At 38.2% G+C, this 19,047-nt stretch overlaps 1 protein-coding gene across 1 annotated transcript in view; it reads right to left on the minus strand.

Moving 5' to 3' along the window:
• LOC139466777 (CD151 antigen-like) overlaps positions 1-19,047 on the minus strand; it is a 33,119-nt gene that overhangs the window by 12,616 nt on the left and 1,456 nt on the right. The window contains exon 2 of the mRNA XM_071248453.1: positions 14,708-15,445. Within this exon, the coding sequence (XP_071104554.1) occupies positions 14,708-14,797 (90 nt within the window). The 5' untranslated portion in view covers positions 14,798-15,445. The remainder of the gene's footprint in view (positions 1-14,707; positions 15,446-19,047) is intronic.

The raw sequence follows: 19,047 nt of genomic DNA on the forward strand, positions 1-19,047 counted from the left end.
AAAATATAAATGAAATAAATAAAATTGAAGCACACATAAAACAAATTGCATTATGAGATTTAAAATGTAAAACTTCCATTTTAGACATAGGTTTGTTCTGAATTTTTATTTCTGTTATATTATGTTTATACATAAGAGGTAATAACCCGGGTAATATATTTATTACCAATGCAAGTGAATTTATATAGCAAGGCATATAAACAGAGTATCGTAAATGGGAATTTTGTAAAATCTAATGAAAAACGGCCACCACAACTTTAACCTTCCAAACTATGAAACAGAAAATTGAAAGTTGGCAGCAAAGTTAAGCTATTTAGGTTTCTATTTCCTAAAACGGAATGAGAAGTGAGACGCGAAACAGCTTTCCATCTTTCCATTGTGGTGTACGGAAGTAAGAAGTTAAAAGTGGTGTTAGGCTTTCAAGTTCCCATCGAAAGTGAGAAGTAGGAACCGTTGTCAAGCTTTCAATCTATCAAAAATAAAGTTTGAAAGACAAATTGTCAAGTGTTGCCCGGCCCCTTTGAGGCCTGTTGTTGTTGTTGCAATTTTTTCTAGTAAATGTTTTTGTGTAACAGAGTAAAGTAAAGCAAGGCTCAATTTAAGAAACTTGATTTTACTTGCACCAGGCGCATGTTGACATGAAAACCCAGTTGCACCAGACACAACTAGGTTGCACCAGACACAACTAGGTTGCACCAAACACAACTAGGTTGCACCAAACACAACTAGGCACAACTAGGTTGCACCAAACACAACTAGGTTGCACCAGACACAGCTAGGTTGCACCAGACACAACTAGGTTGCACCAGACACAACTAGGTTGCACCAGACACAACTAGGTTGCACCAGACACAACTAGGTTGCACCAGACATAACTAGGTTGCACCAGACACAACTAGGTTGCACCCAGTTCCTACAAACTGATTAACCCTTTCGCCCCGACTGCCCGATTTATCGGGCAGCATAAACCGTGTCCCAGTACCCGGCTGCCCGAAAAATCGGGCGAGAACTGTCCAAGCCCCACACACGGCTGCCCGATAAATCGGGAGGCGCGAGCGTGTTTACAAAATCGCTCTTTCTACTTCCTTTCTCGTGTGTAATCTCGTTCTAAATATGGAAACGAGATCTACACGTGATTGACACGTCATTCTATGGAATTTCCCCGTCTTTTTGGCGCGAAAATCGCGGATGTCACCTGTTTTCGCGACAGGTATTTTTCTCGCTTGAATCGTAAATCAAGCGTAATGGCGGCCAACTACGATTTCGGATAGCGATCAGATGATTAACAACGACTATCGGGAATAATAATGTGTTTGAATTGAATAATTTAAGCGAAGGGGAGAGGGAATTTCGCGAATATTTTGGTGAAGATTTTGACGGTTTCGACGAGGTGTCCCCCCCCGCCAACTTTCAAGAATGGGAGTGGCAGAGGGACCACAACAGTGGAGACATGAGGGATTTTGAAGAGGCGACCGGACTCAAGAATATATATATTGACAAGTACGGTGAGTGAAGAGTCATGCTATTGATTTTTTCCAACTGTTTTACAATGATTCTGTGTTTGAACAGATTATCAGTGCGACGAATGAGAATGCAGCCTACACGTGAACGAGCGATCACAACAACAACAAAGGTGAGTGGCATGACGTATTTGTTTCTTTTTTTTTTTAATTTATTTTTCTGATCGCAGTCCGAATTGTAGTATGCCGGTTTGTCGTATGTCCTTATATTTCGCTCAATTTGAATAAAATTTATTTCTATAATCATGTTTGTTCCCTTGTTTTTTACATCTTAATTTAAATTTTAGTAACTGTATAAATTATTTATTTATTAATTGATTTAATAAAGTACTGATTTAATTTATTATGCAGTTGTAAATAGCAGTGTATTGTAAATATGTTATCACAACTTCTATATTTGCAGAACTTGAATTTACGATCTTTCTGTCCTTTTACAATCTTTCCCTCTTCAGATCAATCTGTGATATCTTCCCTGTGATGTCATTCTTATAGTAGCTGTGGTTCAATGTTCATGTAATGTGATAAATTACTTTTTAAAAACTTAAATACTTAATTTTTGTTTCAAATCCTGAAAAAGAACAAAATAAATCAAATATTTGTTTTTACCTGTGTTAACGAGTTTACCTGTGTTAACAAGTTTACCTGTGTTAACGATTTTACCTAAGAGGCTGTAGGTGTATCATAAGTAATATGTGACATCAGTATAGAAAACAAAGTCAGTACCAAGAGTTGTAAACTTGTTTATTTGTTTACAGATGTGCATGAAGAGAATTTACCTGTAACACCTGCGATTACCTGTGCCGTCCAAGATGACAAGACCACTGTGTTATGTTTACCTTGTATCTGTGATTTAGTTTTGTGATTATTAATACAATTTGAGCCAAAATTCATTGTCTGTTTTCATTTTTTCAGTGTTTTCAAGTTTTATTTCACTTGTAAACACCTGTAATTAGATAATGACAAAGGTTAGAGACAATAACAACAAAGAATATTAAAGTATACTTAATCCTCTTTACAATGGTATATGATCAATGTATATTAAAAGCAAGTTTCTGGTAGAAAAAGTGCATCAAAAATGATGGTGTGATTTTCCAATAATACTGCCAGGGAGGCCAGTGTACAGGCCTTGTCAGTGTCAGGGACTGCAGGGTTTAAAGGGACATAACTCTGGGGCAGCCAGAGATGAAAGAGTTAAAGGTGAAACATAGGTCAGTCTGCTGCCTAATGATGTATTGCTGTGAAACGTAATAGGAACGTGCACATGATCTTGAAGTACCCCAGTTTGATGATGTCAAGCCCTGAAAACCATGACAAACTACACATAATGCAGAGATGAGGTAGGGTTAAATGGGGTTGAACGTCGCATCCAAGATTATTGCACGTGTGTGTGTGTGTGTGTGTGTGTGTGTGTGTGTGTGTGTGTGTGTGTGTGTGTGTGTGTGTGTGTGTGTGTGTGTGCGTGCGCATTTGTACTGATGCCGATTTATAGTGCTAGCTCACTGAGATACCAAGCCACAGTTTAACATGAACACCCCACTCAGACAAAGCATACTGACTCCGAGCCAACAAGTCCTTGTTTAAGCCCCGTAATGCCGAGCACCAGACAGGGTAACAACAAGTACCATCTTTTAACGTCTTTTGGTATGATGTGGCCGGAGATTGAACCCTGGACATTCTGCTCTCAGGGCGGACACTCTACCACTAGACCACGGAAGCGGTCTAATACAGAGATGAGTGATGTGCTATGGTACATTTTTATGTGGACAAAGAGAGTTAGGCAGACACAAATTTGAAATTTTCTACTTGCACAAATATTAGGGTGCATTTTTCAATAACAGGTTACATTGGTGCATGTTTTATATAGAGAAAATGAGCCCTATTAAAGTGTCATGATATATTTAGTAAGGATACAGAGAAAGAATTCTCCAGATACATGATGACGAGGTACGTCGTAGACACTAGGTACAAACTGTGATAGTATGCAACACACTGGGTCATGCTAGGTCACGCTAGGTCACACTGGGTCATGCTAGGTCACACTAAGTCACGCTAGGTCACGCTAGGTCACACTGGGTCATGCTAGGTCACGCTAGGTCATGCTAGGTCACACTGGGTCAAGCTAGGTCATGCTAGGTCACGCTAGGTCACGCTAGGTCACACTGGGTCACACTGGGTCATGCTAGGTCACGCTAGGTCACACTGGGTCACACTGGGTCACACTAAGTGTACATTGGTACATTTGCCAGCAGCTAGTCATACAGCATTAGAAGGCTTTGTATGTAATGCATGTGAGTCATGGCAATTTAGATTCGCTTGCTTATCACATTGACTGATAAAATGGTCGAGACACAGGAATATAAGGCAAACAAAACCAATAAGTGGTTTCTTTCAAGTTGAAACACACAGTCATGTTTCATACAACACACATCAAACAGATGGACTTCCGGGTAAGAATATAGGTACTTAGACTAACATCTAGTCTCTCAAATGAACATATTTTACAGAAAAAAACAGTTGTTGAATAACAGTTATAAAACATAATAAAAAGGAGCCCAGAGACTTTCTTCATTTTCAGATACGGCAGTAATCTAGACTTGCCGAACATTATAGACTTGCATGGACTGTTTTGGATATATTTGTTTCAGGGTCAGCATGACAGACGAATAGATCCCAAGCAACCTATGCTGGTCGTAAGAGGCGACTAAATGGCCAGGTTTGCTGACTTAGTTGATCACTGTATGCCAATTGATGCTCATGATGTCAATCACTTGTCTGGACCAGACTTGGTTATTTACAGACCTCAATCACAAAGCTGGAATATTGTTGAGTGTGTTGTTAAACAATAAACAATAAACAACCAAATGTTCAAATGTATTTGTTTACATTCTACTGTTTGCTATGGACCCTAAACTATATTTCTGCACTTATGCTTCCTAAGTTTAACACTACATGTTTGAGTAACTGCAAGGTGTAAAATCAGTACTGGACACAAACAGACACTTGACCAACCATGTGAACAGTGTCAGTCACATGACTCCCCCACCCAAACTGATCGTCAACTCACAAGGCCAGCTTGAAACTTAAACACTTTCATCTGTCAATGTCCTTCTATTCATGGTTTTATACTGCTGAACGACGAAGATCACGACAGGGTATTTTTCATGTTTACTGCATATTTAACAGGCCTAATAATACCTTGTGTACCGTATCTTGGATCACATTGTTATTAACACATTTATCCAGCCATGCATCACTGCTGAGCCCGTCTACCTGTGTGTGTGTAAGTCGTCTATAAAGAGACTGCCTTACCTGCATTAACCGTGAACCAGATATCCCTGATGTATCCAATCCATGTAGTTTTCTGATAAGATCATATTACACGAGTATCTTAAATTCTAACGCTAGACTTTAGCATGTGTGTTATATTGAAGAGGGAAGATGTCAGCGTTGATGGAAAAGGTATTAAGGTACATTTGACACACCTTATATTGTGAAGGACATTAATGATACACATTGATACACCTTGATTATATTGTGAAACACATTGATCATATTGATATACATTGACACACCTTGATTGTATTGTGAAACACATTGATCATCTTGACACATCTTGATAATATTGACACACCTTGATCTTATTGTGAAACACCTTGATCACCTTGACACACCTTAATTGTATTATGAAACACCTTGATTATATTGACACACCTTGAGTGTATTGTGAAACACCTTGATTATATATACACCTTGAGTGTTTTGTGAAACACCTTGATTATATTGACACACCTTGAGTGTATTGTGAAACACCTTGATTATATTGACACACCTTGAGTGTATTGTGAAACACCTTGATTATATTGACACACCTTGAGTGTATTGTGAAACACCTTGATTATATTGACACACCTTGAGTGTATTGTGAAACACATTGTTCATATTGATACACAGATACACATTGATTATAGCGTCACACCTGGATCATATTTGGAAACACATTGATCATATTGATATACATTGACACACCTTGATTGTATTGTGAAACACATTGATCATCTTGACACACCTTAATTGTATTGTGAAACACCTTGATTATATTGACACACCTTGAGTTTATTGTGAAACACCTTGATTATATATACACCTTGAGTGTTTTGTGAAACACCTTGATTATATTGACACACCTTGATTATATTGACACACCTTGAGTGTATTGTGAAACACCTTGATTATATTGACACACCTCGAGTGTATTGTGAAACACCTTGATTATATTGACACACCTTGAGTGTATTGTGAAACACATTGTTCATATTGATACACAGATACACATTGATTATAGCGACACACCTGGATCATATTTGGAAACACATTGATCATATTGATATACATTGACACACCTTGATTGTATTGTGAAACACATTGATCATCTTGACACATCTTGATTATATTGACACACCTTGATCTTATTGTGAAACACCTTGATCACCTTGACACACCTTAATTGTATTGTGAAACACCTTGATTATATTGACACACCTTGAGTGTATTGTGAAACACCTTGATTATATATACACCTTGAGTGTTTTGTGAAACACCTTGATTATATTGACACACCTTGAGTGTATTGTGAAACACATTGATAATGTTTGTTTGTTGTTTAATGCCACACTCAGCAATATTCCAGCTATATGACAGCGGTGTGTAAATAATTGAGATTGATAACATGCATCAACTAATTCAGTGATTCTGACCATCCCATCCTGTTAGTCGCCTGTAACAAAATAGTCACCTCTTACGCTAAACATGGGTTGCTGATGACCAATTCTAACCTGGATTTTCATGGGTCGATCATATTGTGAAAAACACCTTGATTAAATTGATACACTTGGATCATGGTGTGACAAAACCTTTATTGTTCTGAAACACATTCCTTATATTGATGTTACCAAGACTGTATCATGCAACATCTGATCTGCATTACATTTGCAAGACACCTGCATTTTATTGTGCGACACATGAATGCCTACTGGAAACACAACTGAAAATGGGTCCTGATAGGACTGACTGCCACACCCCATGCACCCCCTCCCCCGGCTCCCTGTACACCACTAGCCCTAGTGGAGCGCCACCCTGGGGCTTTTAAACACAAAGCTGGCAAGCACCTGCTGTTGGGACTTCTACACAGGTGGACAGTCTCTTGCCCCAGGGCGATAACCAACTGCCCCATCCCTCTTGCTGATACAACTGGAGAAGTGCTACACCAGTCTTTGTTAACAACTATAGCCTCAGGGCCATGTACAATGTCTACAGGGCCATGTACAATGTCTACAGGGCCATGAATTCAGGAAGCATACATGCAGAGTTCAACAACAAACAAAACATTTCATTATCCAGCTAGAAATCCTTGATTTCAAAATCACTGGCCCTGATGTATATTTACTAGCATAGGTCTAGCAGGCCAGTGTATTTGTTAAACATTACAGCAAAACATAATTCCCTCCTATCATTCAATACATCAACTACTAGCATGACTAGCATATAACAGATAAAGAAACAGAAACAAATAACTTTGCTTAGGGATGATTATAGATTATAGATTGACATATTTCACGCCACTGGTGAGCAGTGACACATTTATGCATAGATTACTTTGTGGACATTTGAGATATAACAATAACACTGGCTTTCCGTCTTCAACAATTGACATTATTGGCAATAACAAGTCTGTTTCAGTAAATCTAAACTTTATTTTATCACAATAGTTTATGTAAATTATTATCGATGACAATTACTATCGATAATCGTTAATAGGTCTTCCCATTGACGATAATTCTGATTATCGATCTTTTAAGCCAGCCCTAATGTTACTGTGACCTTAGCTTATATCAGTAAAAGTTCTGACACGTCACAACACATGCAAACAGCATGCACAAAACATAACTTGACTGTACATTTATCTAACTGCATAATGTAGAACTCATGTCATTGGTCGGGTGAGGTCCGTTGGATAAATGTCACGCCAAACCACTGACAGAGTTAATAGTATCTAAACATAGCTTGTTGTGTTTTCCCATCCCAGTATGCTGGATAATGGATATAAACGCTCGTATCAACCAGTGTTTCCAGGCAAGCTGGTTAGCTAATCAACTAATGGAGCACAAAAGATCTGTCAGAAATGAAAATAATTTGGTCAGCAATCATAGTAATTGAGTGCTGTAGACTAGTGACGATCTGGGCCCCGTTCCACAAAGCGATCTTAGGGCTAAGTTGATTGTAACTCACTAAGTATGCTATCTTAAATTTTTGTTACCATCAGCCGCCCGTTCCACAAAGCAATCTTAACTAAGAGAGTTGTAAGTTAAGATCAAAATGCTAAGTTGCTCCGGACCAACTTAGGATTGCTAAAATCGATCTTAAATATTGTACCATAACAACAAAGATGGCGTCTTTTATTATGATGTGCAAGGAAATGCGTCGTCTGCTAAACATGACCAAGGGAGGCCACTCCAAGGGAAAATTTCGTATCTTTATGTCTGAAGATTCTGATCTTTGTTAGGTCGGCTACTTAAGAAGTTGTAAAGTTACAATCACCATAAGATCGCTTTGTGGAACAGTTGTTAACTTTAGCTAAGACAATTTTTGAATCAACCTAAGTCTCTAAGATTGATTGTAGTTACGATCGCTTTGTGGAACGGGGCCCTGGTCATGATTAATACAGCTAACTAGGGGTGTGCAATATGACTGGTATACTGGTATATTGGAATACGGCCAGTAGCAACTAACACTTTTAGTGCTCTAGTCTAGGGCTGGGACGGGTAACTCGGGTACTCGGGTCGGGTGGGTACGGAGTAGGACCCAGGTACCCACAGGACTACCCGGACCCGTGGTTAGTCACCTGATTGTATTGTTTAATGGCAAAAATATCTAGAACTCTATGGTTACACTATAAGTGACAAATGTTCACATTTCTTTCCGACTATGCACACATTCCTTCTAACTTGATATGTTTGCATATAGATAAAACTTCAGCCAACTTCAGTGTATGCATGACCAGATCGTTTTATACCTGTATCTAAATACATTTTGACAGGAGTACTGTCAAACGTTTCCTTATCGGACATTTTGTACCTATCTCTTGAGACCTACAGTGAGTACCCGGGTAGGGTCGGGTAATAGGGGGTGGATACCCGGGAAGTAAATTTGGACTCGTCCCAGCCCTACTCTAGACCTCATAATGATAACATATAACAAAGCCCTTCAAAATGGCCAATTTCTACTTGTCCTTATATTACCTTCATAAACTATCAGGCAGTTTGGCAAGGACTACTGGACTAGTGCCAATTTCTAATGCTCAGCAATACATGTATTGCAATACAATGCTTGCACATTGATATTTTTTGATAGTCACAAAACAATTATATCAAATTATATAAATTATATCTACTATTTTGAGGCATTTGGATGGACTGGGTTCCTATCTAAACCATGTAAACAGCACACACTTCAATCTGTTTACATTAACAATATGTATTGCAATACGTATCGGAATACAATTGTAATACAATTGTGATATAATGCAATATGATTTATGTGCCAGAACGCCTACACTATAATTCATGACATTCAGTGAGTACCAGAATAAACTAGTGTAATGTTATAAGTTCTGGCCAACAGTCCTGAGAGTAGAGACAATCCGGTCATGAATAAAACAATTCATGATATTCAGTGAGTACCAGAATAAACTAGTGTAATGTTATAAGTTCTGGCCAACAGTCCTGAGAGTAGAGACAATCCGGTCATGACTAAAACAATTCATGACATTCAGTGAGTACCAGAATAAACTAGTGTAATGTTATAAGTTCTGGCCAACAGTCCTGAGAGTAGAGACAATCCGGTCATGACTAAAACAATTCATGACATTCAGTGAGTACCAGAATAAACTAGTGTAATGTTATAAGTTCTGGCCAACAGTCCTGAGAGTAGAGACAATCCGGTCATGAATAAAACAATTCATGACATTCAGTGAGTACCAGAATAAACTAGTGTAATGTTATAAGTTCTGGCCAACAGTCCTGAGAGTAGAGACAATCTGGTCATGACTAAAACCATTCATGACATTCAGTGAGTACCAGAATTAACTAGTGTAATGTTATAAGTTCTGGCCAACAGTCCTGAGAGTAGAGACAATCTGGTCATGACTAAAACCATTCATGACATTCAGTGAGTACCAGAATTAACTAGTGTAATGTTATAAGTTCTGGCCAACAGTCGAGAGAGTAGAGACAATCTGGTCATCACTAAAACAATTCATGACATTCAGTGAGCACACACCGTATCCAGAATAAATTAGTGTAATGTTAGATATGGACACTTATAAGTTCTGGCCAATCTGGTCATGACTAAAACAATTCATGACATGCAGTGAGTACCAGAATAAACTAGTGTAATGTTATAAGTTCTGGCCAACAGTCCTGAGAGTAGAGACAATCCGGTCATGACTAAAACAATTCATGACATTCAGTGAGCACACACCGTATCCAGAATAAATTAGTGTAATGTTACACTGGTCTAAACAAGAGTGATAATCTGGTCATGATTCAAAAGGTTCACGACACGAATCCATTGACTACACACACTAACATAGCCAGAACAGTTCAGTGTTATCGATACAGACGGCATCTTGTCTTCTAAAAATGTCCCAATGTGATGATCAACTGACAATCTGGTCATGATTAAAAGCTTTGATATCAATACATATTTCAAAATGGATATGTATTAACAATTCATATTTTATTTTGTCAATATTTAACTGAAAAACTTAAATACACATCTAAAGAATCAAATACAGTACACTTTCAAAGTCACAGAACAAGTTTAATGTCTTCTTAAACACATTCTTGGTGAATCATCCCTTAACCAATTTATTCATTAATTTATTAATTCATTTCCACACACTAACTCAGTATTTTTTAACACCGTTTAACATGATTAAGTCTCCATCACACTCCATCAGTTTTATCTCAAGGATTTAAATTCGGTCCCTGAAATGAAAACATTTTAAGACATATTTTGGGGGAACAAAATGTCTTTTAATAAATAATAGAGCGGAGCCAAGACAATCTCTTCATTTTCCTAAAACTTACAAAACCTTATTGAAAACTTGCCCAAGTATGTAAACTAGCCCAAGTATTGTAAACTTGCCCAAGTATTGTAAACTTGCCCAAGTATTGAAAACTTGCCAAAGTATTGTAAACTTGCCCAAGTATTGTAAACTTTCCTGAGTATTGAAAACTTGCCAAAGTATGTAAACTAGCCCAAGTATTGTAAACTTGCCCAAGTATTGTAAACTTGCCCAAGCATTGAAAACTTGCCAAAGTATGTAAACTTGCCCAAGTATTGTAAACTTTCCTGAGTATTGAAAACTTGCCCAAGTATTGAAAACTTTCCCAAGTAGTGTAAACTTGCCCATGTATTGAAAATTTGTCCAAGAATTGAAAACTTGCCCAAGTATGTAAACTTGCCCAAGTATTGTAAACTTGCCCAAGTATTGTAAATTTGCCCAAGTATTGTAAACTTGCCCAAGTATTGTAAATTTGTCCAATAATTGAAAACTTGCCAAAGTATGTAAACTTGCCCAAGTATTGTGAACATTGCCAAAGTATTGTAAACTTGCCCAAGTATTGTAAACTTGCCCAAGTATTGTAAACTTGCCCAAGTATTGTAAACTTGCTTGGGAGATTCAGATAAATTGTGTCGTGTATCAGAGGCAAGGATTTATGCTACATGAATTTGCTACTGGTTGAAGGGAAATGAAACAAACAGTGAGCTAAAATATGTGTCACAGACAAATCATCTATAATTACTAATTAAAAATTGTAACACACCAGGCACTTCACGGACACCCAGTCTCTTGTTCCCCTGAGTCTCAGTGCACTCCCTGCTGACTGTCTCCCCCCCCCTGGGGGCACCTGTCCTTACAGCATCAGGTACTTAACCTACCCACCAGATGGCAGGATGGAGGAAGTCTGTCCTTCCATTTCATTAGCATGTAATATATATTTCCTTTAGGAGGAAATTCATTAACCAGGAATTCACGGCCTGGATTTACAATATTTGAGCATGGAACTTTTAACACTGTTATTAGAGAAGAGTTTTGTTGCTCTTGAATAATTTTAAATATGGTGAGCAAAAAACAGAATGCTGAACAAAGAAAAACATATTTTCTTAATTTCTATGTCAAAAAGGAAACAATTTATAAATTTTACCCTTTATTTATATATGATTTATGCTGACATGTTTATGTCAATAAATTAAATTTGATTATATACATAAAACTGTTTTTGCATCAATCATGTTTCTTCAATATTTGGGAAGCTATTTAATCAATGTAATCAGTCAGGGTGGTGTCTTGAAAACGTGGATTTTTAATTCCAACAATAAACACGGTTTTCCACATACTTGATCATTGAAGTACAAATTAAATGACTTTGTTTTGTTTTTTCATTGAATTAAATACAATAACCATGAATATACATAATTATTTTTTTTCTTTTTCAAGATGTGTTTGCCCTTAATCATTGTTAATTGATAACAAGAAGGTCATAACATGTTTAAAGACAGGTCTCAAAATGCTCTAATTGAATTACAACACAGAGTAATGAAAAATGATCTCTCAGAAATCGACATGAACAAAAGGTTCCTAGACTAACGCTAAGTCTCTGAAAATATATATTTGATAGAAACAGACATCACCATTTCAAATGAAAAGGAGCCCATGTGAGATGACTTCAAAACAGGAAAAATCTAGACTTGCTTCATTTAGGGCTACAACGTAAGGGCTGGGTGGGAGGGACAATATTGAAGGGACAATAACATGGTTTAGGGACTGAAAAACAGACCAGAGGTCACCTGACAATTAAGGCAGTGGTTACATGAGAAATTTTATGTGTTCCCACCAATAGTGGAGTACTTCCAAGGTATGAATCTGTGACAGTATTCTCCAGCCATGTGTTTTTAAGTGAGTGAGTGAGTGAGTGAGTGAGTGAGTGAGTGAGTGAGTGAGTATGGTTTTAGGCTGCTTTTAGCAATATTCCAGCAATATCACGGCGGGGGACACCAGAAATGGACTTCACACATTGTACCCATGTGAGGAATCGAACCAGGGTCTTTGGCGTGACAAGCAAACGCTTTAACCAGTAGGCTACCCGACCGCCATCATGTGTCCTTGGTCTCTTCAAACATTTCGCTGACGGTCCAGGGCTTTACCTGGATCTTTCTGTTCAAGTCCTCGGGTCTCTCAGTAATACATTTGGGGGTCCAAGACACGAACCTGGGGGTCCCAGGCCGGAAAGATGTTGGCACACTTCCAACAATTCTACAGATGTCATATCGTTGGCTAATGCTAAGGTAAGTCTGAAGCCTGTTGTACACAGGGATTATTCAGTGTTGGATTGAAACGAAGAAAATCAGTCCCTGACACGCTGAACTTTGAGTGTATTTCTTACCGGAATAGCAGTATATGTAAGAAGTAACAGGCAATCTACAATTTTTACAATTCAAATGTCCGTAATTTTATGTACCCTACAGGAATCAGACTGTAAATTATTTGCATCCATTCTCAATTTGGATGCGTGAAGGACGCAATATTTTGTGCGCAGTAAAACCCAGGGGATTATCACGTTTCCTTACCATGCTTACTGTGCATTGTGTTTACCCATTAAGTATGGAAATACACCATCAATAATCATTTTTATTTTTGTTTTATAATCATGTGTTAATCATGTGTTTAATATTTTATTATAATTCTTGCAGTAGAACAGCACAATGATCTAAAAAAATCATCTTAACCGTTACCAGCATAATCTAATTTGTGTTGCATTAATCATTGTCAATGGTGTGAACTTGAAATGAACCCCTTGCTCTGATAACCTCTTGCTTACCAAGCTTCAAATATGTCAAACACAGTACCATATTTGACATATTTAGAACAGCGGGCATATAAAATATTTAGGTTGCTTATGAAACATGTATAAAATATTATACTTCAATTTCAGTGCTTGAGTGAGTGAATGCTGTGATCGAGCCAGGAAAAGCAGTTGTTGATAGAGCGAGCAATGGCCGACGCCAAGAGGGCTCAATATCACAAAAACAGATAGGTCAAACATTTGGATCAACGGATCCTCAGTCATGGGTTTTTACATCAATAATTGGGTAACTCCATTCGGAAACCCCATAGTGTTTAATGAACTGGGTGGTTAATACATCGAATATTGTAAGCTCTGGAGTTTGATGATACAGTTTGGAGTACTGAACTTAAAACTACATTCTTACTCAATGTACAGCCTAAAACAAACAGTTTCGTGATGTTTATAGACACATATTTACTGATCGTGATGATAGTATCTGATAATGGGAATGTTACACCATGTAATATAAAACTGAGTACATTGTCTATATACATAGTTGATAAATGTCCTCTTAAGCTCCTTACACTATCAAAATATTTCATCAAAAACTTGGTCAATGAAAACTTTGAGCAAGATACTTTGGTCAAAGTTGGGCTGTTTACACTCAAAGTTTTTGCAAAGTTTTGGCGGGAATTATTTCGCCAAGATGGATGCTGCTGAGGAAGAATGTTTGCTTTTAAAAGTTTTATGTGTATTTATTGTATTGTCATGTTACGAAGGCAGTGGCAAAGGACTATATATGCTGCGGGAAGGTACCAGCTTAGTGCCTACACTACTCTCCTCCAAGAGTTGGATAGAGAAGATTCCACGCCTATGTCAGCTGTCTGAGAATTAACAAGGAAACATTCAGGTTTTTTCTTTGAAAAAGTGAAGGCTTACATTCAAAGGCAGGACACAATACTGACGGTTTCAACTACTAGATGTTTCTTGCATTCTGATTGGCTAAATTACATAATGGTCCATCAAAGTTCGATGAGAAATAGGATCAGTTTCTATTCCATCAAAGCCCATCAAAAACTTTGACAAAGTTTTTGACGGTATGTTACACCATCAAAAACCTGGTCAAAATATCAAAGTTTTTGATAGTGTAATTGGGGCTTTAGACTTGATATATAGATAGTTGACAAATGTCCTATTAGACAAGATACTTCATGACATGTCACATCATATAATAGTATTCACATACAAGAACCGATTAACATTATCGAGAGCACTTACCCAGAAAAGGACGTTGAAGACAAACAAGACATATCGTAGAAACAGCAGACTGCAACAACCGTTGTCCGCTCGTCTGTTTCGAGGTGCCATCTTGTCAGCTTAAAACTTGCGGCGAAAATGAATCCAGGAGATTTAAGTTCCAAGTCAAACAGACATTGATAGAAATTCCTTAGAATAACCCAGAGGAGATCTTTCCTGCTTTCAAAAACGAGGAAAAACTTCCAAATTTCACAAACACACTTAACTTCACAGAGAAGATGCTGACAACTGCTACTTTTTATCCAAGGTTTTCTTCCGTTGACACAGAATCACTGCAAGAACCCAGGCAGCTGGTCTGTAGCAAAAACCAGCCCAGGATGGTCCCACAGGAAGTTTGCTGATTTAAGACGTGTTATTTTTCCTGGTATCAGTGAATTTTGGTCGGTTCCTGCTAATACATATACTCCTAGATCAGGTGCGACCTCTCCAGCAGCCAGCACACACTAAGCAATGAGACCACACTATCAAGCTCTGCCCAGCGAGCTGTGAGGCCAATCTGATTATTTTGTGTGGGAAGTTTTCAATCTCTTGTTTTTGTTTGGGTCAGTGGCTGTGGCCTGTGGGCTGTGGGCTTGATTGAAGTGCTGGTCCTACTTCGCTGTTGGTTGGCTGTTGATGGGATGGGCGGACACAGCTGGTGTTGAGGTCAGGGGACTCAAACACATCCTCTGTACACTAAGTCATGGGGGTCGCGCTGGACTGGAAAAATAAGCGTGGATGTCAGGACAAATATGTTGTTTATTACCTTAATACTTTTTCAGCATTTTGACACAACAATTAAATGTTTTACAAACATGATGACACATCTGAAAAAAAATATTTATTTGTTTAATGTCCCAATTCTCAATGTCTCAATGACAGCGGCCTGCAAATAAAACGGACCAGAAAATCAGCTGACTATTAATCCGAACAATGACCCACGCAGTCTGCATGACGGGTATATATAAAACAAGGACTGGTCTGCTCGGAGTCACTATAATGTGTCGGAATCGGTATCCATGATAAACTTCAGCAGGGTATCTCAAAGGGATATCACTATAAAACCAGCGTTAACCCATGTCCGTGTTTCATCCTCTCAATGCCAGGTGCCAGGCAGGGAAACAAAAAGTAACCTTTTAACCTTTTTTTGGTAAGACACAACTGGGAATTGAACCATCTGCCTTCTGCTCTCCAGGCAGACACTCAAACCACTATCTCCCAGATCCTAGAGACAAAATTACAAAAGGAGTCAAACTCAAATCTAGAATGATTGGCAAGTCTAGATTGCCTCAGTTCCTGAAATTAAGGATTGTTCTGGACTCCATGATTTTATTTTATTTTATATTTTGTAGATATATATGTTTAGATGAGATAACTTTATTTCTGGGACAAGATGTCAGTCCATAACTACTGAGGCTGTCCAGGAAAGGTGGTAGGTTTCAGGAAATATAAATGTTGGTCAGTTGAGAAATTCTTTAAGTCATCCTTTCTAACTAAACTGAAAGAAGTTAATGACAAAGTTATAAACTATTTGAGCAAACTGAAGCATATGACGAGGCAGATGTGCTGTGAGACTTATCGGGTCGTCGTTAGGGCAGGAAGTAATTTCACACTGCTCTGGATCTCATCAAATGTAGTAGATTAGATACAACTGACTTTACAGTTCTCCTGCTCAGCCCCAGCAGACAGTGTCTGTCAGTAAGTACTCAATTACACTTCCACACCGTTTCCAGCAAGATTAATGTCACGTCTAAATTAAGTAATATATTATGTATGTATTGAAAACAGATACAGACACAGACACAGAACACACGGAGACACACGCACAGACAGGCACACACAGACAGGCAGTCACACACACAGTCACACACATACAGAAAAAACACACACACACCTCACAGACACAAGTCACAGACACAGACGCACACACAACACAGACACACATACACAGAGACAAAAACACACACACACACACACACAAACAAGTTTGGTTGTACACTCAACCTCACTTACTGATTCCCCTGTGTGCCATGCTTGTTGCAAAACAACACTCACTACCCCACTTCAGGGAAGATGTATTTGTCCAATATTTGATAAACATGTCAGTTACGGGATTAGGGCCCATAACACTATATTAGGCATTTATCCAGGAGTCTAAACTAAGTGCCCTTGGCAGGGAAATTGGAATTGTATTTGTTTTCTTTCAAAAGTATTTTTACAATGTGCTTTCATATTCCATTCAATGCAATGATGTTTGTTTGTTGTTTAACGCCTCACTCAGCAATATTCCAGCTATATGACAGCGATCTGTAAATAATCGAGTCTGGACCAGACAATCAGTGATTGACATCATGAGCATTAATCAACTCAATTGGTATACGATGACATGCATCAACCCAGTCAGCAAGCCTGACCACCCAATCCTGTTAGTCGCCTCTTACGACAAGCATTGTTACCTTTTACAGCAAGCATGGGTTCCTGATGACCAATTCTAACCCGGATCTCCACGGGTCAATGCAATGATGTAATTTCAAGCATTAAAGCCTCTTCATTGGTTCTGTTATCAGTGACATACAATCACTTCTACAAAACAACATCAGTTAAACTGTATTAGCACCAAAAAATGATTTATTCCAATTTGGGAATTTTAACTAATATTTGCTGCAGACTTGTTGCCGAATATCGGCCTCTGATCCTGTCTAGACAATCCCTGTGTACCCATTACCCTAGCCTTACTCCAAGGCTGTACTGAATGATGGGTGTATAGAAATTTATCCTTATAATAGGCAAGTCTAGATAAGCAGACCTTATAAGGACTCCAGTCTCTTATACAGACGACTTATTCTTATTATTTATATAATCTGCAAAATTATGATTTAAACTAATATTTTTTGCCTCAGAGACTTTTGCAAGTCTACCATTACCCAGACAATTAGACAATAGGTCAACTCTTCTGATCTGGTAACTCTACACTGTTACGGAAATTACACAGCGTTCATTCATCAGCCACATGAGACCTGGTAAGTAAAATTACCCCAGTAAATTCACTGTATCCATTTGAAATACACACATCACTTGCCTCAATCCTTTGGTCTTCCTTGAATATCCTAACACACCATGTTTGCAAAAGTGATGAACATTTGTTGCCTGAATTTGACCTTTCCGTTTACTTTGCTCACAAATAGGAAAAAATCCACTCATGTTTTGTTGTGCTGTCTGTTTGGTTGTGATTCGAAAAGGAACAAAAAGACTGTACCGCCATGGCCGATTTATTATTGTGTGTGGCAATTTGCATACAAAGACTGGCATACTGGAAAGGTTAATGCTAGCGATGAGGGGACATTTGGTTAAACGTTGCGTTCAAGATTACTGCACTTATATAGTGACTGGGTCACGCACTAACCCACTACTGATAGCACTCAGGCTCCTTGCCAACTAGTCCTTGTTTTATCCCTTTGATTTTGAAGCTGAGCGCCAGGCAGGGTAACAACTAGTATCATCTTTCAATGTCTTTTGGTATGACGTGGCCGAGGATCGAACCACCAACCTTCCATCCTCTAAGTTTGCTTTTGTTAGGGAGCCAATTTAGGTTGCCAACCATAGGTTTAAGTTGTATTTGGCCACCAAAATGATCGCTACTTAGAGGGCTGCCCTCTGGGCAGATGCTCTCTTGGAGGCGGTCACGAATGCTAGAAAACAGTCTTGACTCTGTGGGATATATTTTCAGGCCCTGATGTCAGCCTGGGGTGGACAAGCAGTGGTCGACAGTGCGAGCACCAACTACTGACCATACTAGTGTCGGCTCACACTTTAATCCCAGGCTGTGCAATGAACATGTCAGTCATTTAACTCAAAATTGGCATCATTTTCAAACTAATACATAAATTTGGTTAAGTGTTAACAGATATTACAGATTTTTTAATGAGAAAACAAAAGTTTTCACCAAGAAAGAAAAATAATATTTTTAGACAATGATTAATTTTGGTCTAACTTACAAGGGGTATTCAGTAAATAAATAATTTGTTTCATGAAAATAATGTTTGTTTGTTTGTTGTTTAATGTTACTCAGCAATATGACTGCTGTATGATGATAGTAGGCAAATATTCAAGTCCGGACTAGACAATCCAGTGATTCACATTATGAGCATAAATCTATGCTATTGGGATTCAATGACATGGATCGACCAAGTCAGTGATTCTGACCACTTGATTCTGTTACTTGCCTCGTATGACAAGCATGGGATGCTGAAGACCAATTCTGATCCTGATCTTCACGGGATTGATGAAAGTACTGGTAATAGTAATGAGATACATGTACTTGA

This window comes from Haliotis cracherodii, unplaced genomic scaffold (assembly GCF_022045235.1).
Source record: "Haliotis cracherodii isolate W230 unplaced genomic scaffold, xgHalCrac1.p SCAF_19, whole genome shotgun sequence".
Lineage (NCBI taxonomy): Eukaryota > Metazoa > Mollusca > Gastropoda > Lepetellida > Haliotidae > Haliotis > Haliotis cracherodii.